Here is a 20180-nt window from a genome sequence, read left to right as displayed (position 1 = left end):
TTTGCCATTTATCCCCCCACGTTGTTATGTAAAAGGTGTGATATGATTCACTGCAGTGCTAATTCCCACAAATTGTACAAATTGTGCTAGAACTATTATTGCCGTTTTAGTCACAATGTGCCAAGGTGGGTAGTCAACTTGGCTTTAGCATTCTAAGCCCGTTTCTAAATGGGTAGAAAATAGCACATCCTTGTATAAAGGAACTGGAGTGGGATGTAGCAATCACCATCCTCTCCCCAGCATTAAAACTCCTCCATCCAATGTAAAGATTCATCTGAAGTCCTAAAGTGCTGCCGTATTTTTCGGAGTATAAGATGCACCGGATTTTAAGACGAACCAAGGTTTTGAAGAGGCAATTTTTTTTAAAAAAAGTAGGTAGGTAGGTAGGTAGGTAGAGGGATAGAGAGGGAGAGAAAGAGAAATACAGTAGGTAGATAAGTAGGTAGGTAGGTAGGTAGGTAGGTAGATAAAGGGATAGAGAGAGAAATGGAGAGAGAGAAATACAGTAGATATGTAGGGAGAGAGAGATAGTGTGTGTAGGTAGGTAGAGGGATAGAGAGAGAAATAGAAAGAGAGAGAGAGAGAGAGAGAAATAGATAGGTAGGGAAAGAGTAGGTAGGTAGATAGAGGGAGAAAGAGAGAGAAATACAGTAGATAGGGAGATAGAGTGTGTGTAGGTAGATAGATAGAGGGATTGAGAGAGAGAGAGAGAAATACAGGAGGGAGGGAGGGAGAGAGAGTGAGTAGGTAGGTAGGTAGATGTTTCCAGGTGTATTTATCCATGTGCTGGAGAAGGAAATAGCTAACAAACCTTAAGACTTTGTTTCTGCTGGCACAGCACTTGAACAGTGTAATTCTCATCAGTTAAAGAGCTTTCCAAAAGGAAAAAAAAAGTTTTTGCACTCTGCAAACCTCCGAAAAACAACCCGTTTTTCACAAACGGGCACGTTTTTTTTTCTTTCAAATAAAAGGCATGAATAGCCTTGGGGGAGCTTGCAGAGTGTTCCTGGGGGGTTGGAGGGGAAGAGCAAAAAAACCAGCCCGTTTTTTGCTTATTTCTGCGCTCCCCAGCCCCCAGCCTGAAAGCCTTCATAAGGCTATGCGTGGCCATTTTGGTGAAGGGGCGGGGCTTCGGGAGGCAAAAAATGCTGTATTTGATGTACCCAGATTTTCAGGCTCTTTTTTTGAGGAAAAAAGTTGCGTATTATACTCCGAAAAATATGGTAATTCCTGAATCCTGAGATTTTATCAAGTGGAGTTATAGAGCATGAGGTGGCCTACAATCTCAGGAAAAGAAGCAGTTGCTTTAAGGCAGGGGTTGGCAACTTTAAACACTCAAAGAGCCATTTGGATCCGTTTCCCACAGAAAAGAAAACACTGGGAGCCACAAAACTCTTCCGGTGCCTGACTATTTCCTGAGTGGCCACAAAACTAGCATAAGTAGTTGAATTAAACATTCTGTTTTCTTCTGAAACTTTTATTGGATTTATCCATGGTTGACATATTGTGGGTCAAAAAGCTCAATAAATCGCATGCCAGCGGGTGTCGCATACAGGCGGTTGTGATGCGTATTTTGAGTGACAGGGAGCCTCAGCAGAGGGATGAAAGAGCCACATGCGACCCCTGGAATAGATAAAAAATATAAGTTGGACAGCAAGCATATTCAGTTACATTTGATTTCCTCTTTGCTTTTCTTGTTAGACTTTATGTGAAGACGTCATCTTTTCTCTAATGTGTTATAAAGATGAGGATGAAGAGCTCTGGCAGGAGGACCCGTATGAATACATCCGCATTAAATTTGGTAATTTTTATTTGTCAGTTGTCCCTGGTATCTGCTCCTGGAAAATGCCTGGTGACGATACACATTGCTGTGCATTTAGGTCAGCCAACACTTTGGGGGGGGGGGTATTTTGTTTGCACAAAACTGGAGGGGATATTGTACTGTATTGCAGAATGCCTGCATATCTGATTCCTTACGCAGTCCATCCCCCTCCTAAGCTCCTGTTTTCCATAACCCTTGTGAACTATGATTGTAGAGAAAAGTGTATTAAAAACGGGAAAGGAAGTTGACAGAAGCAAAATAAGGATATAGTAAAAAGATAAGACATTTGTTGTGAGTAGTTCATCCCCAATAACGATTAGTATATTATAACGATTAGTATATTGGTCTCCGGGTGCACTTCAAGGTCCTTCTTACCATCTATAAAGCGCTCCATGGTAGTGGATCTGGCTATTTGAGAGACCGCCTTCTGCCGATTACCTCCCTTCGTCCCATCAGATCGCATAGAGTAGGCCTCCTCCGAATTCCATCCGCCAGTCAGTGCCAACTGGCGACTACGCGGAGGAGAGCCTTCTCAGTTGCAGCTCCGTCGCTATGGAACAATCTCCCCATGGAGATCCGCACCCTCACCACCGTCCAGGCCTTCCGCACAGCCCTCAAGATCTGGCTATCCCGTCGGGCCTGGGGATAAGATTTTACTCTCGCCCCTCCCGAATGTTGAATGAATGTTGGGTCTTTTATTGCTACTTATTTTTATTCACATTTTCTTTTTGTGTTTTGTCCTGCACTCCCCTCCCCTATTATTGTAAGCCGCCCTGAGTCCCCTCAGGGAAAAGGGCGGCCTATAAATGCTTAATAAAATAAATAAATAAATAAATAAAATAATGATAAACATGCTTGTTCCAGGTGAAGATTATGCCATGGACAGGTGATGAAGAATGAAATAGTAAAGTATTTGGTTGATGTATAGAACAATGACTTTGGCAGTGCAGTGCTGCTCAGGATTTAGACTACTTTTATGAAGTTCAAAGAAGGACTTTGAAGGTGGCTCAGTAGCTAAGATGCTGAGGTGGATCAGTGACTAAGACGCTGAACTTGTCGATCAGAAAGGTCGGCAGTTCAGCGGTTCGAATCCCTAGCGCCGCGTAACGGAATGAGCTCCTGTTACTTGTTCCAGCTTTTGCCAACCTAGCAGTTCGAAAGCATGTAAAAATGCAAGTAGAAAAAAAAAACACCTTTGGTGGGAAGGTAACACAGTTCCATGCGCCTTTGTCATTTAGTCATGCCGGCCACAGGCCCACAGAGACCTATTCGGGCAGCGCTGGCTCTTCAGTTTTGAAACGGAGATGAGCACCACCCCCTAGAGTCAAGAACGACTAGCACATATGTGCAAGGGGAACCTTTACCGTTACCTTTAGGAAGTTCAAGGTAATATACTAAAAGCTTGAAGAGAATCAAACTTTATTGTGGTTAATAGATTCCAACATATCTTATTTAACATCAGATTTCTTGAACAAAAGTTCAAGAACTGTTTTCTGTTAATAACAACTTGTTTACACATGGCTATTTTCTCACTTCATTCCAATATTGAATATAAAAATGTAGGTGTTCGTCACTATACTAAGAATTAGTTAATTTATTGAGTGTGAGGGTAAAAGAAAGTCTTATTTTTCAATGATGGAAAGACCGACTTCAGATTTACCATTTTATACGATTGATATATAATTGTTTCTATTCATGAATTGGCTGTTTATTGAGGCTGGGGAAAAACTGATCAATGTTTACTCCATGCATTTAATGAAAGGTCTAAAAATGTAATGGAGATTCGTGGCCTTTTAAAACTCTTGATTTTGTGCTTTTTGCTCTTTATATTTCTTTTGTTGCTTTTTCTTCTTATCCTCTTTACTTTTTTTTTTATATACTAAAGCAAAAGAAGAGCTTCCAGAAAAACCAATTACTAGCTTGTCCATGTTTTGTCACATTTATAATGATTTGTTAAATTGTCAGCGGTTGTGTAATAACATCCTTTTTCAAATTTTTCTAGATGCGCTTGAGGATTATGCATCCCCTACAACAGCAGCCCAGATTCTTCTGTACACTGCGGCAAAAAAACGAAAGGAGGTACGTGTCATAATTTTGTCAAAATAGGATGGCTTTTTAAATGGTCAAATACCATGTTTCCCCAAAAATACAACATATCCTGAAACTAAAGCTTTGCCACATTTTTTGGGTGGGCAAAAAAATACATCACCCCCAAAAAATAAGCCTCCTGCACAACCCCCCCACCGACCTAGCGGTATCCCGAAGGTGTCAAGCCACAGGCGCTAGGGGAAGGGGTGGAAGAAAGGCACTCACGTTGCTTGGCACCTTCGGGATACCGCTAGGTTGGGGAGTGGCGTTCTGCCTGGCTGGAGAGGGGAGCTGCCGGGCGGCATGCCTCCCTGCCTCAACATGCCCTGGGCCAGCTGTCCTTGCAGCCAAGCTCTGAGCAAAACTTCTTCTCCGGCTTCCAAATTCCGGAATTCGGCTTCCGATTCTTCCAGCCGCCGCTTAGGAGTGTTTTCTATGGTTATGGGCAGGCTGCCAGACAAAGTCTTCCGGCAGCCTGTCCATAACCATAGAGCATGCAAGCTGGGGACGGAGCAGGTGCTTGCGCAATTCCCCTCTCCAGCTGGGCAGAGCTCCATGTACTGACCTAAGGGGTATCCCAAATGTGCCAAGCCGCGGGAGCTGGGGGGTGGGCAGAGTGCCACATGGCTTGGCATCTTCGGGATCCCACTTGCAAGGGAGCAGCCACCCGGCAACCCCAAAACAATAAGCCTTCCCCCTCTAATAGCCCAAGGTCATATTTCGTGGGTCAAAAAATATAAGACCCTGTCGTATTTTCAGGGAAACACGGTAGTATTTGTCTGTCTGTTCTTTAACAGCAGTTGTGGCATTTATATTCATATCCTTCCAGTTGTTAAAAATAATATTAAATATATATTTATCTTTAGGACCTCCTAGCTTGAGTATATAGCTTGTACCATTTCTACAATTGGAATGCTATCTTTGTATGTAACTACTGTATTTTTCAGAGTATAAGAGGCACCGGAGTATAAGACACACCTTAGTTTTTGGGGAGGAAAATGGGGGGGGGGGATTCTGCCTACCAGGTATTCATCTGGCTAGCATCAGCTTCAGCACATAAGTTCGCTTGCTGGTTTTGAGGTTGGAGATGATGGGAGTTGTGCTTCTAAAGCACAGCTGATTGTCAGAGGGAGCAGCAATTAGAAAAGCAGGCAAAGCACAGAAGATCGGAAGATCGTTTAGCTCGTGTTTGGGCTTCAAAAGCACAGCTGTTCCTCGGAGGGAGCTCCAGTGACTAAAGCAGGCAAAGTGGGGAAGGGTTAAGAGAAGGCTGCAGCTGTTCTGGGTAGCCATTTTGGGCACCGCATGTCGAGCATTTGGAGACTGAAAGTGCAACGGGCGGAGCCCAAAAACACAAGCCATTGTTGGTGGCAATCTCTGCAGCCAGGAAGAGGACACACGGAGGCGAAGAGTAGGGGACGGCGGGTGGGCGGGGCTACATTTGGACTATAAGACGCAGCCAAATTTTCAGCCTCTTTTAAGAGGGAAAATGTGTGTCTTATACTCTGAAAAATGCGCTAGATTATTTTAAGGTAAGGAATAGGATTGGCTTAAGATCTTCTAGGATTTTTATTTTTGTGTTGATACCAGAGTGCGGGCTCACATTTCAATTGCCATCAGATCCAGCAGGTATTTTTTGGCATCCAAGGGAAAATATGTGGAGTATTTTGTATACCCATAGAAGACAGTGGTGTTCCTTCTCCACTCCAATATTGAGATATTAATAGATTTCCCTTGGACTCTGCTAAATTTTCTTGACTGTTTTGTTTAAATGTAAAAAACACCTCTAAGACAATTGTCAGTTTATTTGACCCCAAGGCAATTCTAGAATTTATACTTTTTTTATTCTTAAAAAAGTACATAGTTTCAGAATTTCAGGCTATAAATTAAACTATATGTTGTACAATGTGTTTTACTGAAACAATCATCTACAGTAGTTAAATGTTGGTGACTTAACGTTGGCGACTTTCCTAATAAATTTGCTTGAGGTTTCATTTCTTTACTTTTTAGGTGTTACCAAAAATGATGGCATTTTGTTATCAGATTCTCACTGAGCCCAACATTGACCCAAGAAAGAAAGACGGGGCATTACATGTAATTGGATCACTGGCAGATATCTTGCTGAAGGTAAAGCAATGATGTTGTGTGAAATGCATAATGGTCTTGTCTCTAGAAATTTGACACCCGTGATTTGTGATACTTCAAAAAAAAAAAAAAAAGCCTTATGAAAGAGCCCAGCTGCATAAAAGTGTCCTTGATTAAAAGTGATTATGTAGCTGTCAGGCTGGGCAGAAACGGAGCCTCCTGATTAACATCCTGGACTTAACCAAAAAAAGAGAGGCTTCAGTGATGCTTTGTAGCCTCTGTAAAAAATGGAAGGTTGAATTTGTCCACTAGTTGAACAATGAATTCTGCTCCCTGTTACAAGATTGAGTTCATTTTTGTATTTCTCAACCTCCTGCCAGAGGAATCAGTGCTGATAGTGAATGTCTATGTCTGTACCTTGACATTTTTAAGGGCTTCTTATGTATTTAGTTCATAATCTGCATGGCATGTGCTGAAGCCATGCAGCATTGGGAATCTCCTCAAGCTAATTCTCATAATTAGGAACTCAGCTTTGGGTTATGATTGCATACCCTTGTAGAATTCTTAATAATGAGTTATGGCAAAGCCACATCCTTTACAAGTACTCATTCCATGTAGGCTTCTGTCCAACTATTTAAGAGCCACGGTGGCGCAGTGGTTAGAATGCAGTACTGCAGGGTAATTCTGCTGGCAGCCTGCAATTTGGCAGTTCGAATCTCACCAGACTCAAGATTGACTTATTCTTCCATCCTTCCGAGTTGGGTAAAATGGGAACCCAGATTGTTGGGGGCAATGTGCTGATTCTGTAAACCACTTAGAGAGGGCTGTAAAAGCACTGTGAAGCGCTATATAAATCTTAAGTACTATTGCTAGTGAATCGACTAGATTACTCCTGTTCAGGCTCACGTGGCTAAGCTGATTGCAGTAACAAACATTGTCACCGCATTTTGTTAGACAACCCAAGTAGTGTGATATTTTAAGTTTGAGTAGTTTCAATTTTACGTTTTGGCAGCTCTTTTGCTGATATCAGGATGTTTTCTAAAAATTAATTTGAAGCTGGTGTAACCGCTTAATAATTACATGAGAATATTTATTGTAAAAATTGAGACCAAATCACTTCTTTTTCTGTTAATTATTACCCCTATTAGAAAAGCGTGTTCAAGGATCAGATGGAGTTGATGCTGCAGAATCATGTCTTTCCGTTATTCATGTCAAATCTTGGATATTTAAGAGCAAGAGTAAGTGAATAGAACATATGCTTTTTTACAGGAGGGTTTGGGTTACCTGGTGCCTGGAGATAAATAGGTATTTGCAAAGAGAGCTAATAATGTGTTTAGAAGAATACACATTCATCTTACTCATTCTCACACTGAAGCTGTAAAGCTTGCTTGGAAGGCCATCACAATCATCATCTCTGTTTAACAACCCCATAATCCTTTGAAGGGTGGAGTAAGTAGATACATTCTCATTGTACCCAGAGAGGGAAATATCTGCCTCTACCTAGGATCAAACTCACAGCCTCTTGATTGTGAGGTGAGAGTTCTACCTCTAGGCCACAGCACCACTCCTATTGGAAGGCCGGCATGTTAGGACAAAAATTACTACTCCCTTTAACATAATTATTGAAAAGCAGAACTCGGCATAAGCTTTTGTAAGTTTGGGACAAAGATTATTCTATATTTATACAGTTTAATAGGCTGATTCCCAGAATACAATACAATAGCAGAGTTGGAAGGGACCTTGGAGGTCTTCTAGTTCAACCCCTTGCCTAGGTAGGAAACCCTACACCGTTTCAGACAAATGGCTATCCAACATCTTAAAGACTTCCAGTGTTGGGGCATTCACAACTTCTGGAGGCAAGCTGTTCCACTGATTGATTGTTCTAACTGTCAGGAAATTTCTCCTCAGTTCTAAGTTGCTTCTCTCCTTGATTAGTTTCCACCCATTGCTTCTTGCTCTACCCTCAGGTGATTTGGAAAATAGCTTGACTCCCTCTTCTTTGTGGCAACCCCTGAGATATTGGAACACTGCTATCATGTCTCCCCTAGTCCTTCTTTTCATTAAACTAGACATACCCAGTTCCTGCAACTGTTCTTCATACATTTTAGTCTCCAATCCCCTAATCATCTTTGTTGCTCTTCTCTGCACTCTTTCTAGAGTCTCCACATCTTTTCTACATCGTGGCGACGAAACCTGAATGTAGTATTCCAAGTGAGGCCTTACTAAGTTATTATAAAGTGGTATCAGCACTTCACGTGATCTTGATTCTATCCCTGTTTATGTAGCCTAGAACTGTGTTGGCTTTTTTGGCAGCTGCTGCACGCTGCTGGCTCATATTTAAATGGTTGTCCACTAGGACTCCAAGATCCCGCTCACAGTTAACTACCGTTGAGCAAGGTACCACCTATACTGTACCTGTGCATTTCATTTTTTGTGCCTAAATGTAGAATCTTACTCTTTTCACCATTGAATTTCATTTTATTAGATAGTGCCCAATGTTCAAGTTTGTCAAAATCCTTCTGTATATTAAGCCTATCTTCTGGAGTGTTAGCTATTCCTGCCAGCTTGATGTCATCTGCAAATTCGATGAGTTCCCCATTTATTCTCTCATCCAAATCATTGATGAAGATGTTGAAGAGTACTGGGCCTAAAACAGAGCCTTGGGGTACTCCACTGCATACTTCCCTCCATGTAGATGCAGTTCCATTGAGGACTACAAATTGAGTGCGGTTGGTCAGACAGTTACGAATCCATCTAGTGGTGATGCTGTCTAACCCACGTTCTTCTACTTTATCTAGTAGTAGGTTATGATCTACCTTATCAAATGCCTTACTGAAGTCCAAGTAAACTATATCAACGGCATTCCTCTGGCCCACTAATTTTGTCACTTTGTCAAAGAATGCAATAAGATTAGCATGATCTGTTTTTGACAAACCCATGTTGGCTTTTGACTATTGCTTTGTTTACTTCTAGGTGTTCGCTAATTCGTTGCTTGATTATCTTTTCCAGAATCTTTCCTGGTATTGAGGTCAGGCTGATAGTTCTATAGTTTCCGGGATATATTTGTTTTCCTTTTTTGAAGATGGGAACCACATCAGCTCTTTTCCAGTCCTCTGGCAGTTCCCCGGTGCTCCAGGATCTCTGAAAGATATAGTTCAGTGGTTCTGAGATCTCGTCTGCCAGTTTCTTCAGAATTCTGGGGTGTAATCTGTCTGGTCCTGGTGATTTGAACTTGTCTAGGGTAGAGAGGTGCTCACTTACCATTTTCTTCCCTATTTCAATTTGTGTTCCTAATCTGATTTTTGTGGTGCTGTTTTTGATAGGTTGGACGGTTTTATCTCTTTGTGTAATGACAGATGCAAAAAATGAGTTAAATAATTTTGCTTTCTCCCTGTTGCTTGTCACTTTTTTGCCACTTTCTCCCAGCAATGGACCAATTGTTTCCTTAACTTTTTTCTTGTTTTTAACATGTTGGAAGAAGCTTTTTTGTTATTTTTTCCTTTTGTGGCAAGCCTTTCTTCATTGTGAGCTTTAGCTTTCCTTACTTCATCTTTATAGGCTCGGGCTATTTGCTGATATTCTGCCTTAGTTATGTCCCCCTCTTTCCATTTTTTATACTTATCTTTTTTGTCTTTCAATTTGTCAGAGAGTTCTTTATGCAGCCATCCTGGTTTCTGTTTGGAGCTGTTATTTTTCTTCTTCATTGGTATTGTGCTAGACTGGGCTTTTGTAGCACAATACCAATGGAAAAGAAAAATAACAGCTCCCAAAAGAAACCAGCCACACAAGATGATATCTTGGTTGCTATTTCATGTGTCATCTTATTTTATGCAGTTGTAGTTATTTTATTTGTTGTTATCTAGAAAAACACAATAGGTAATTCCAGTCCTTCATTTCTATCACAGTCTCCCATATTTCCTCTAAATTACATATAGAAGGTGAAGGATAGTATTCTGTATAGAAAAGCCTTGAGCAGAAGTTCAAAGATTTCTTTGAATCTCGGACTCTGGTTTCAGTGCTGCTTTATTATGAATTCTTTTGGGGTGGGTGGACAATTGTGTTGTGGAGAGGACTGCCTTGAAAATGATAAAATATAATGAACTCATAACTGTTAACACACAAATGTAAGAGTATCTGATTTTATTTTTTTACAGAAAATTTTTATTTTTTTATTCTCTTACGTATCATTTTAAGTATACATTCACATAATTATTTTTCTTCTTTACATTTATCATTTTTATACATTTGTGATTCCATTTTATAGGTTATAATATACAGATGCAGTTTGGTTTGCTTTGTTTACCATCCCTTTCTCCTGTTGTAACACCACCTTATTTTCCCTTTCTTTTCTCCCTCCCTCCCTTCCCTCCTTTCCTCCTTCCTCCTCTCCTTTCCCTTCCTTCTTCCCTTACCTTTCTCAAGAGTATCTAATCTTTAATAGCATCTGATTTGCTTTTTTTTCTTGTGCCACAGTCCTGTTGGACCATTCGTTCATTCAGCACCTTAAAATTTCACAATGAGCTCAATCTAAAGAATGCTGTTGAACTGATAAAAAAGAGCTTGATTGAAGACAAAGAAATGCCTGTCAAAATGGAAGCTGCCATTGCACTTCAGTCCTTGATAAGCCATCAGGAGCAAGGTTTGATTTTCACTTTCCTTGGTTGCCCACCGTCGTTCCTCTTCATGGACTTTATTTGTGTCCCATCTTTTTTGTTTCCTTTTCCTACCATCATCATCATATGCAATGAATCTTATTTTCAATATTCTCTTGCTTATCTCTGTTCATTTGCCCTTCCTTCCTTCCTTCCTTCCTTCCTTCCTTCCTTCCTTCCTTCCTTCCTTCCTTCCTTCCTATCTATCTATCAGGGTAATGATTTAGGAGCTGACCAGCTGCTACAATGATGTAATGCTAGGACTGAGTCAGCAAGGTTTTTGGGCTGATATCACTTTAAGAACCTGTAATAAGAAGAGGCCCTGTTGGGGTATATCTCTGTGTTTGCTTCTGTGTTGTAATTGCTGATTGCTCTTTGTTTGAGGTCTGACTAAAGTACGTATATGTATATATTCTTTGTAGATAAAACCATTATTTAAATACAAACCTTTGTTTACTGTATTTGCTCCTGGATTATTTCATATATCACATTGTGTGCACTCTGACCCTTCCTTCCTTCCTTCCTTCCTTCCTTCCTTCCTTCCTTCCTTCCTTCCTTCCTTCCTTCCTTCCTTCCTTCCTTCCTCTATCCATCCATCCATCACCTTATCAAACACCTTTCTTAGTTTATAGATTATCCTATTTCCTGTTTTTCCCCAATATACTTAAAAATTAATATTAAACTATTTGGGCTTCTATTTTAACTCTACCTTTTGTCTCAGTTTTTGTCTATCTGGCTATATATATATATTTAGATGTGGTTGAATACAGGGATTGCTACATACAAAAATATTAGTTTCAAACTGTTTTAAAAATAATAATTGCATTTATATCAGAGTAAGTCTTCCTGGTGACTTTATGAATTTAGGGGTTTTGGTCAACAGTATGGATTTGCATCTCTTATGGGATTATTTTTTTAAGATTCCAAATGTAGCATTCCCTGTTAATGCATTTTTGTGTGAAAAAGAAGCAGATGGACAGGTAGAAATACAGAACATTGTTACCAAAGACAAAAGAAAGATACCAAGTGCAATTAAAGAGCTCACTCAGACAAGCAGATATTTGTCTCATAATCCGTTTTAATCCTCAACTTATGGCAATTCACTTAGTGACCATTGAAAGTTGCAACGGCAGTGAAAAAAGTGACTTTCGACCGTTGAAGCATCCCCATGGTCACATGATCACAATTCAGATGCTTGGCAATTGATTCCTATTTATGACAGTCACTGGATCCTGGAATCACGTGATTCCCCTTTCGCGACCTTCTGACAAGCAAAAATCAACAGAGAAGCCAGATTCACTTAACAACCATGTTACTAACTTAACGGCTGCAGTGACTCACTTAATAACTGTGCCAAGAAAGGCTGTAAAATGGGACAAAACTCACTTAACAAATGTCTCTGTTAACAGCAGGAACGTTGGGCTCAATTGTTGTCGTGAGTCCAGAACTTCCTGTATCTATTCTTTAAAAAAAATTCCCCTGTGTTATGTTTGAATGTATGTTTGGTTTCTTTTTAGCAAAGGAATACATTAAGCCCTACATCAGGCCTGTTATGCAGGAGCTGCTGCTTGTAGTTCGAGAGACACAGAACGATGAACTTACCAATGTAATTCAGAAGCTGATCTGTGAATACAGCCAAGAAGTAGCCACCATTGCTGTGGAAATGACACAACATCTGGTAAGTGAGGGCAGGGATTCCCTTTTGGATGAAGGCTACTGATAAAACTTGCTTTAAGTCCCTTTGTAAAAACGTCATTTTTACAAAGGGAGGTTTACCAGCCATCCTGAAAGGTTCCCATTATCACTTTAGATTACGGAAGATTAATCTAGACTTAATTTTCAGTGTTAGGCGAAAAATAATGTCATTCAATTGTAGTGGGGGATAAAACCAAACATATTAAACTGGCTGTTGTGGCCCGCCAGTGGCCTGCGGAGCTGGCAGCATATTCAGACAGTGAGGGGGTTGGGGAGGCCTGGAGTCTGGGGAAGGCTCTGATGAGGACTCTGTGCCAGAAGCAGAAAGGAGGCCAGAGCCATATGCCAGTTAACAGCCAGTTATCATCATATGCCAGTTATCAGAGTCAAACATCAGTGAGGCAGATGAACAGCAAGAGCCTGTTGCCATTGTGCGCATGCGCAGAGTTGCCAGACGAAGGGAACAGCTAAAGAACAGAGGTCAATTTGGGAGCAAGGTCACAGGTGGATGATGAATGGCCCCTCCCAGAGGAAATAAAAGAGGAGCGAAAGGGGAGTGGAGTTTGCAGGAGACAATTAGTTCGCTTAATTGGTTGGTGACTCCTTTTTTTGTCAGGACAAGGACTTTGCTTCATGTTCTTGGGAAGCAGTGATGGGTTCCTATTTGGGGGGAGGGCTAGAGGAAGCAAACCTCTAATACTTTTTTTTAAAAAAACCTCAAAATGCAAATTTGAAGTTGACGCAAGGATTTTGTGATTTATGATGTCAGTTTTTTCTGCATTTAATTTCTTTAGGCTGAGATTTTTGTTAAAGTTCTTCAGAGTGAAGAGTATGAAGAAATGGAAGATAAAACTGTGATGGCCATGGGGATCCTGCATACAATTGACACAATCCTAACTGTGGTGCAGGATCACAAGGAGGTGAATCTTTTCAACTCTTTGAAAACTCAATTCAAGCGTTTGTGCAAAGAGATGTGATACAGAAATCCTTTCTGTAAACGAAGGAAACCTTGTGTGCCAGGAGATGGCACCGTAGACTTAACAAATGTATGAGATACTTGCATGCAATTTGTACCTAGTAATGATGTAAAACATTTCAAATATGGAGGGCTTTTTGCTTGACTCTTTACTTTAGAAAAACTCTTTGCTTTAGAATAGTTGCTTATTTAAGAAAAAAATGTCTTTTTTCTTTACTTAAGTGGCTTCTTTCTTTTCTTCAGATAACTCAACAACTGGAGAGCATTTGCCTGCAAATCATTGGTCTTGTCTTACAGAAGCATGTAATAGGTACATTGAAAAGCCAATCGGACAATATTTGCTTTCTTATTTAACGTGGCAGAGAGTTAAGTTATTCTCTACCCAGCTGTAACAATACAGCTCATTGTCCATTTCAGTAGTGGGTTCTGGATCCCATTGCAACTGGTACGCTGCGATGGGGCCGGACATCCACCTCGGGCATGCATGCTGTGCACACATGTGCACGCCACTGCCCTGCGACACCCCAGCTGCTCAGAGAGGTCGCGCAGGTGCCGTACTCTGTGTGCACAGGCGCAATTGGCCCGTTTCCCTCAAATAGAGGTAAGGAATGCAAGTGGGCAGATGGGCCCACTGGAAGACTGTTCCGGTATGGTGGCTGCTGCTCCCAGCAGCCACGGGTATGCCCGTACCAGGCCATACCGCCCAGAACCCATCACTGGTCCATTTTCCCTCCATCTAGACTTAAGCCAAAGTTACTGTGAAGTTATATCATTTATTCATCCTTAGAATGCAACATAGTCTATAGCCAATTCATTTCTGGCTGGAGAAAGAGGAGGGACAATAGAATCAAAGATAAGATTTGAAACTTGACAAATGGGGATGTCAGTTCAAATTACATTGGACTACAATCTTCTTCAGAACAGAACAACAGAGTTGGAAGGCACCTTGGAGGTCTTCTAGTCCAACCCCCTGCTTGAGCAGGAGACCCTATATCATTTCAAACAAATAGCTGTCCAGACTCTTCTTAAAAACATCCAATGATGTGGAGCACCCACAACTTCTGAAGGCAAATCATTCCACTGATTGATTGTTCTAAGTCAGGACATTTCTCCTTAATTCTAGGTTGCTTATCTCCTTGATTTGTTTCCATCCATTGTTTCTTGTCTTGCCTTCTGGTGCTTTGGAAAATAGGTTGACCCCTTCTTTGTGGCAGCCACTCAAATATTGGAACACTGGGCATTGATTTTAGATAAGACGTTATCTTATCTGTGGAAGAATATCATTAGATGTAATTTCTGTAGGGAAAAAAATGAGAATAATTGTTGAAGTAGCAGCTTTAGAGGGAAGCGAAATCACCCTTTGTCAATGGCCTATTTCTAAAGTTGACTTCTTATATTTAAAATCAGGATGGCATTTGGGTATTTCTACAATAGTGAGGAAATATTGCTTGGTTTTTCCCATCTTTTCCCTGTTATATCACTGAAGGTAGAATCCCATAATAAGTGTCCATGAGTAGCAGAGGTGTCCATTCAGGGTCACTTCTCCCATCATGTTTGCAGGTTCTCCTGATCTGTCCCAGCGGAGATTCAGTCCTCCAGAGTGGATTTTAGGATTTAAGTGCTGCAGTTGGATGGAAAACTAGTTTAAGGTTAAATAAACTTACCTCAGAACTAGCAGTCTCTCAGAAGTTTTCCTTATTGCATTCTATGTCGTTCCTGTCTTCTTTCTGAAAATCTTGAGATATATGCTTTAATTAGAAGTAATCATACATATAATATTAGGCACATTCATAAATGGAAATTAAACCTGTAGGCATTATTTATTCCATGTTCAAGGAAATTTAGAGGCATATTGTGTAGTCATAGGAAATTTTGTTTAGTCCCACTAAAGTATCTTTATTGGTATCTAGCAAATGCAATATGATTAATTCCAGGCTTAAGACTGTACAATGCCAATAAATGCGGTGCTAGCCTCCAAGTTGGGAGGCTAGCACCACATTTTAGACCTGGGAAATGTGTTGTCAAAATACGTTATGGCGATCTTCTCTAATTCACTTAAAATAGCTTTGAATAGGCTGGGTGGCATTTGTGGGCATGTTTTCTATATCTCTTATGTCTGTTTGCTTGCTTCCCCCTTTCCCTTTCAGAGTTCTACGAAGAAATTCTCTCTCTGGCGTACAGCTTGACATGCCATCTTATTTCACCCCAAATGTGGCACCTCCTGGGTGTCTTATACGAGGTGTTTCAACAGGATTGCTTTGAGTACTTTGCAGGTAAATGAGCTTTGCCGTTTCCTCAAAAAGTGCACCGATCAATAGCAGGAATAAATCGAATGTAGAAGAATGCTGGCTAGCTGCGGTTTGGGAAGTTTTGATGGAATGTTTCAATTGTCACTTTGTCTTAGTGGAATGAACATTGATTTGTTCCCCCCAGTGCTATAAATTCAGGATTAGATTTGCTTAAATATCCAATGTAGAGTTGTGTGCCTTTAAAATGCCGAAGTTGAAGAAATTGGTGTATTGGGGTCAGAATTTTGCTGGTTGTGAGGAAGATCAGGAATGTATTCAAGTTTTGCCCACTGAGTTATTCAGAACGTATTCAATGAATCATCTGACTTTTAAGAATTATCCCATTTTGCTTTTTTTGTCATTTACAAGACTAGACACCTTAGATAACAAACAGCAAGGAAGAAAGCCAAGATCCTTAAAGATAAATATTCCCCTTACACATATATGTTAGTCATTCCCGACTCTAGGGGGCAGGAATGACTCCATTTCAAAGCCGAAGAGCCAGTGCTGTCCGAAGATGTCTCCATGACCATGTGGCCGGCATGACTAAGGGGCACGGAACGCTGTTACCTTCCCACCAAAGGTGGTTCCTATTTTCCTACTTGCATTTTTTACGTGCTTTCGGACTGCTAGCTGGGACAAGTAACTGGAGCTCACTCCATTATGTGGCGCTAGGGATTCGAACCGCCAAAGTGCCAACCTTTCTCATTGACAAGCTCAGCGCCTTAGCCACTGAGACACCGTGTCCATGCTAAATTTTGTACCGGTTGTCCTCACTTAATGACTGGTTGCTTAACGACCAGTGGCTTCGTGATTGTTCGTAGTTACAATGGACCCCCAAATGGTACCTACAACCTAATTCTGGAGTTTTACAGCCACACACGTTTATGCATACACATATCACAGTCATACGATTGCATTTTGGGTGCCTGGCGGTCACATGATTGTAGGTTTTTTTGCCGATTTCCAGCATTTACTTCTGGCTTCCTGCAAAAAGGGGTCGTTGGATAAAATGAATTAGTCTAATGATCCACTGTACTCATTCAACAACTACAGTGGTCATTAACCACCATCACAATTTATGACCGTACTTCTAATTTAAGGACTACCTGTACCCAGTCCCATTTTATCGCTTGCACCAGAAAATTGGGTTTTAAGAAGGCTTGGCTGTGTCCTTGTTCCTGCTGAAGATTTCTGTGTTTAAAAGGGAGGAAAAATGGGGCCAGGCATGTCCTGGTAACAGTGGCTTTACGTGCCTGCTGCCCTAGCATGCAAATAGAACTCTCTGGGTGCAGAGATTCATTTCAGATCCCCTTGCTAAATTTCCCATGGGAGAGAGGGAGGATTAGAATGAAGAAATATTCTCCCTCTCCTCTCCCCCCCCCCCGGTTATCCATGTTCACTGTTGACCTCAATGTTGTTCCTTTCTTAAAAGAAGCTTTCTAGCAACAGCTCCACAATGATATAAAAATGAAAGCTTAGCCCAGAATAAATAATACAATCTGTATTAGCTACGTTCATTTTTCCTTTATATTATTTGATACGTTGTAATGAAGAGAGAAGAGGGTCGCGGTGGCTCAGTGGCTAAGATGCTGAACCTGTCGATCAGAAAGGTTGGCAGTTTGGCGATTCAAATCCCTAGCGCCGCATAATAGAGTGAGCTCCCGTTACTTGTCTCAGCTTCTGCCAATCTAGCAGTTCGAAAGCACATACAAAATGCAAGTAGAAAAATAGGAATCACCTTTGGTGGGAAGGGTGTTTAGTCATGCCGGCCACATGACCACGGAGACGTCTTTTGACAGCGCTGGCTCTTCAGCTTTGAAATGGAGATGAGCACCGCCCCCTAGAGTTGGGAATAACTAGCACATATGTGCAAGAGGCACTTTTATCTTTGATGAAGAGAGTGGGAAGTTTGTATTGGGATTTTGAGCCTCATCTGCGGTACAAAGGTTAACTGGAGCCTTTGTGAGCATAATGTGGGATTAAGTCCTGCACGCTTTCTTAAATTCTTAGGAGGGCCTGAATTAATCCAGTAAATGTTTTTACAATACATTAACATGTCATGAGCCGAGGTGGCGCAGTGGTTAAATGCAGCACTGCAGGCTACTTCAGCTGACTGCAGTTCTGCAGTTCGGCTGTTCAAATCTCACCGGCTCAGGGTTGACTCAGCCTTCCATCCTTCCGAGGTGGGTAAAATGAGGACCCGGATTGTTGTTGGGGGCAATATGCTGACTCTGTAAACCGCTTAGAGAGGGCTGAAAGCCCTATGAAGCGGTATATAAGTCTAACTGCTATTGCTATTGCTATGACTTGGGGTATGTGCTAACTATAGAATTTTAAAGAATTTACAAATGAATGAATTTAGTGAGTGATTATAAAACAACACACAGATAATTCTGTAGGGTAAATTAATTTATTTCATTCTCAGGATGAATTTCATTGTCTCCTTCTAGATATGATGCCCCTACTGCACAACTACATCACTGTTGATACTGATATTTTATTGTCAAATTCCAAAAATTTGGAGGTAATTTATACCATGTGTAAAAAGGTAAGTTTTCAAAGTTTCTCATACTTTGATCAACCTGCTGTCCATGGTGAATGTGAGAACATGAATGAAAAGTATGACTGAATACTCTTTAAGCCCATGAGATAGACATGCTTAGCTTTGCTTTCATAATAATTTAATGATCAAGGTTACATTATTCAGACCTCCAGTCTGTAGCACGTGCAGTTTATTGCTTAAGGTGTTTGGTTTAGGGTAGGAAGTCTTACATTTTAAGACTTACGTACTCATGACAGAATACAATATAATATTACATTATATAGTATGTAAAGGCCAGAACAGATAGAAACAAATAAAAGACTGTCTTCAGGTAAAGTTCCAATTTTTATAACCAAGAACTCAGGCCTGCCCTTGTTTTCTGCTGACAATATGCATGCACTGTTCATGTCACGATTTAGAAGTGGGCCTTTTTTTTAAAACAGGATTTTTCTGAAAAATGTAGGGGAATCGTTTCCACTTGAAGGAACCCATCCCAGCTCTTTATTTTCTTACATTTTGCCATTTAGTGCATTCATATCATACTGTCAGCGTTCCAAATAGCATTCAAAAGTAAATCAGAGTCAAAGGCAAAGGATTCCTCAAAGTTCCAATTTATTAAGAGAGCCACATTGACACATCTGAGAAAACCCGAATCTGAAAGCTCCCCGGTTTTCCTCACCCAGTTGAAAGTTCCAAATGTTGCCCCCACATTCACAAGTCCATCACATGGTCCAATCTCCCACTGCCATGCTGGCAGTTCCACCCACGCAATTCCGGTCAGGGGCAGAGGTGCAGAGACAAAGGATGGCTGACCTTGGCTTTCTAGAAAGAATTTTGTTATGGCTACATAGTATGTGACTCCTTACGATCTCCCATTTTCCCACAATAGAAAATGCATAGTAGAATAATAGAAAGTGTGGCTGGCCAAAGACCCAAAAGAAAAGATGGCTGCAGGCCTGACACGTACATTCGCAAGAATATTTTTTCATTTTTGTTTTCATAGCCCTATTGGAGGTTTTTTCCTCCTGCTTTTGACTAATATGAGTTCTCTTCTTGAATGCCCGTGCTTGCTTCCTGCTGAGGAAAATATGGGTTATCTTCCTGCTGCAAAAGGCTCTGTCTTGATTTGTTACATTTGAATCACTAGAGGCTCGGCCCGGTATTTATTCTGCTTGTAGCTCATGGAGTTAGTAGGGCACTGTATGGGGATTGATGATTTTGACTCACGAGTTTTGGATTAAATGGACTTTTGCTCTATTAAGCTTCTATAAATCTGAGAAACCAAACCTGAGAACAGAATGAAAAATGTGGCTTCGCTTGCTTCACTTCCTTCATTGATTTCTGTGGAATCTTTTCTTTTCAAACAGTTCTTATAAAGAGATCTAATCTGATTTGGAAAATGTTCCTAGTGTGAAAAACAAAACACCAGTTATTTATTGTTTACAATAGAATCAATTTTGATTAATTATTAGTTGTTTATTATTTACCATGGACATTTTTAATGGCTAATGGAGGTCTTTGTTATGTATTTTGTGAACTGCTGTGTATCTCTGTATTTGGCAGTATTCAAGATGAACAAGTAAAAGTAGTATAAATAAATAAAATGTTGGAATATAATAAGCACATCCATTATGGAAATATCTTAAAATCACCAATTCTCAGTGTTCTAATCCTGATTCGACATTAAGGCAAGACAAGTGTCTGGTCCCTTGGAGATTTGTCATATTCAAATATATAATTAGACAACATTTCTCTTTATTTAATATTTTGGAAGTAGAATTAGCTTCGGTGAGAATTAGCTTAGATCAGCTTCGGTGGCGCAGTGGTTAGAGTGCGGTACTGCAGTCTACTTCTGCTAACTGCCAGTTGCCTGCAATTTGGCAGTTCAGATCTCACCAGGTTCAAGGTTGACTCAGCCTTCCATCTTTCCGAAGTTGGTAAAATGAGGACCCAGATTGTTGGGGCCCATGTGCTGACTCTGTAAACTGTTTAGAGGGGGCTGTAAAGCAGTATATAAGTCTAAGTGCTA

The 20180-nt window shown here is 40.7% G+C and overlaps 1 protein-coding gene across 3 annotated transcripts in view; it reads left to right on the top strand.

Moving 5' to 3' along the window:
• Nucleotides 1–20180, top strand: part of IPO8 (importin 8) — a 54433-nt gene that overhangs the window by 16118 nt on the left and 18135 nt on the right. For 2 of the 3 annotated variants that reach the window (XM_087722950.1, XM_087722951.1), the window contains exons 10-19: nucleotides 1702–1801; nucleotides 3825–3901; nucleotides 5921–6037; nucleotides 7144–7233; nucleotides 10469–10634; nucleotides 12165–12325; nucleotides 13137–13262; nucleotides 13562–13628; nucleotides 15466–15591; nucleotides 18060–18157. In XM_087722950.1, coding sequence (XP_087579076.1) covers nucleotides 1702–1801; nucleotides 3825–3901; nucleotides 5921–6037; nucleotides 7144–7233; nucleotides 10469–10634; nucleotides 12165–12325; nucleotides 13137–13262; nucleotides 13562–13628; nucleotides 15466–15591; nucleotides 18060–18157 — 1128 coding nt within the window. The remainder of the gene's footprint in view (nucleotides 1–1701; nucleotides 1802–3824; nucleotides 3902–5920; nucleotides 6038–7143; nucleotides 7234–10468; nucleotides 10635–12164; nucleotides 12326–13136; nucleotides 13263–13561; nucleotides 13629–15465; nucleotides 15592–18059; nucleotides 18158–20180) is intronic. The other variant, XM_087722952.1, reaches the window with a different exon arrangement.

The sequence above is a fragment of the Thamnophis sirtalis genome, unplaced genomic scaffold, assembly GCF_051295495.1.
Source record: "Thamnophis sirtalis isolate CommonGarterSnake01/CBP01778 unplaced genomic scaffold, rThaSir2_p1.2 scaffold_9, whole genome shotgun sequence".
Classification (NCBI taxonomy): domain Eukaryota; kingdom Metazoa; phylum Chordata; class Lepidosauria; order Squamata; family Natricidae; genus Thamnophis; species Thamnophis sirtalis.
Note: the sequence above shows the minus strand (reverse complement) of the source record. Positions and strands in the feature narration are given on the sequence as shown.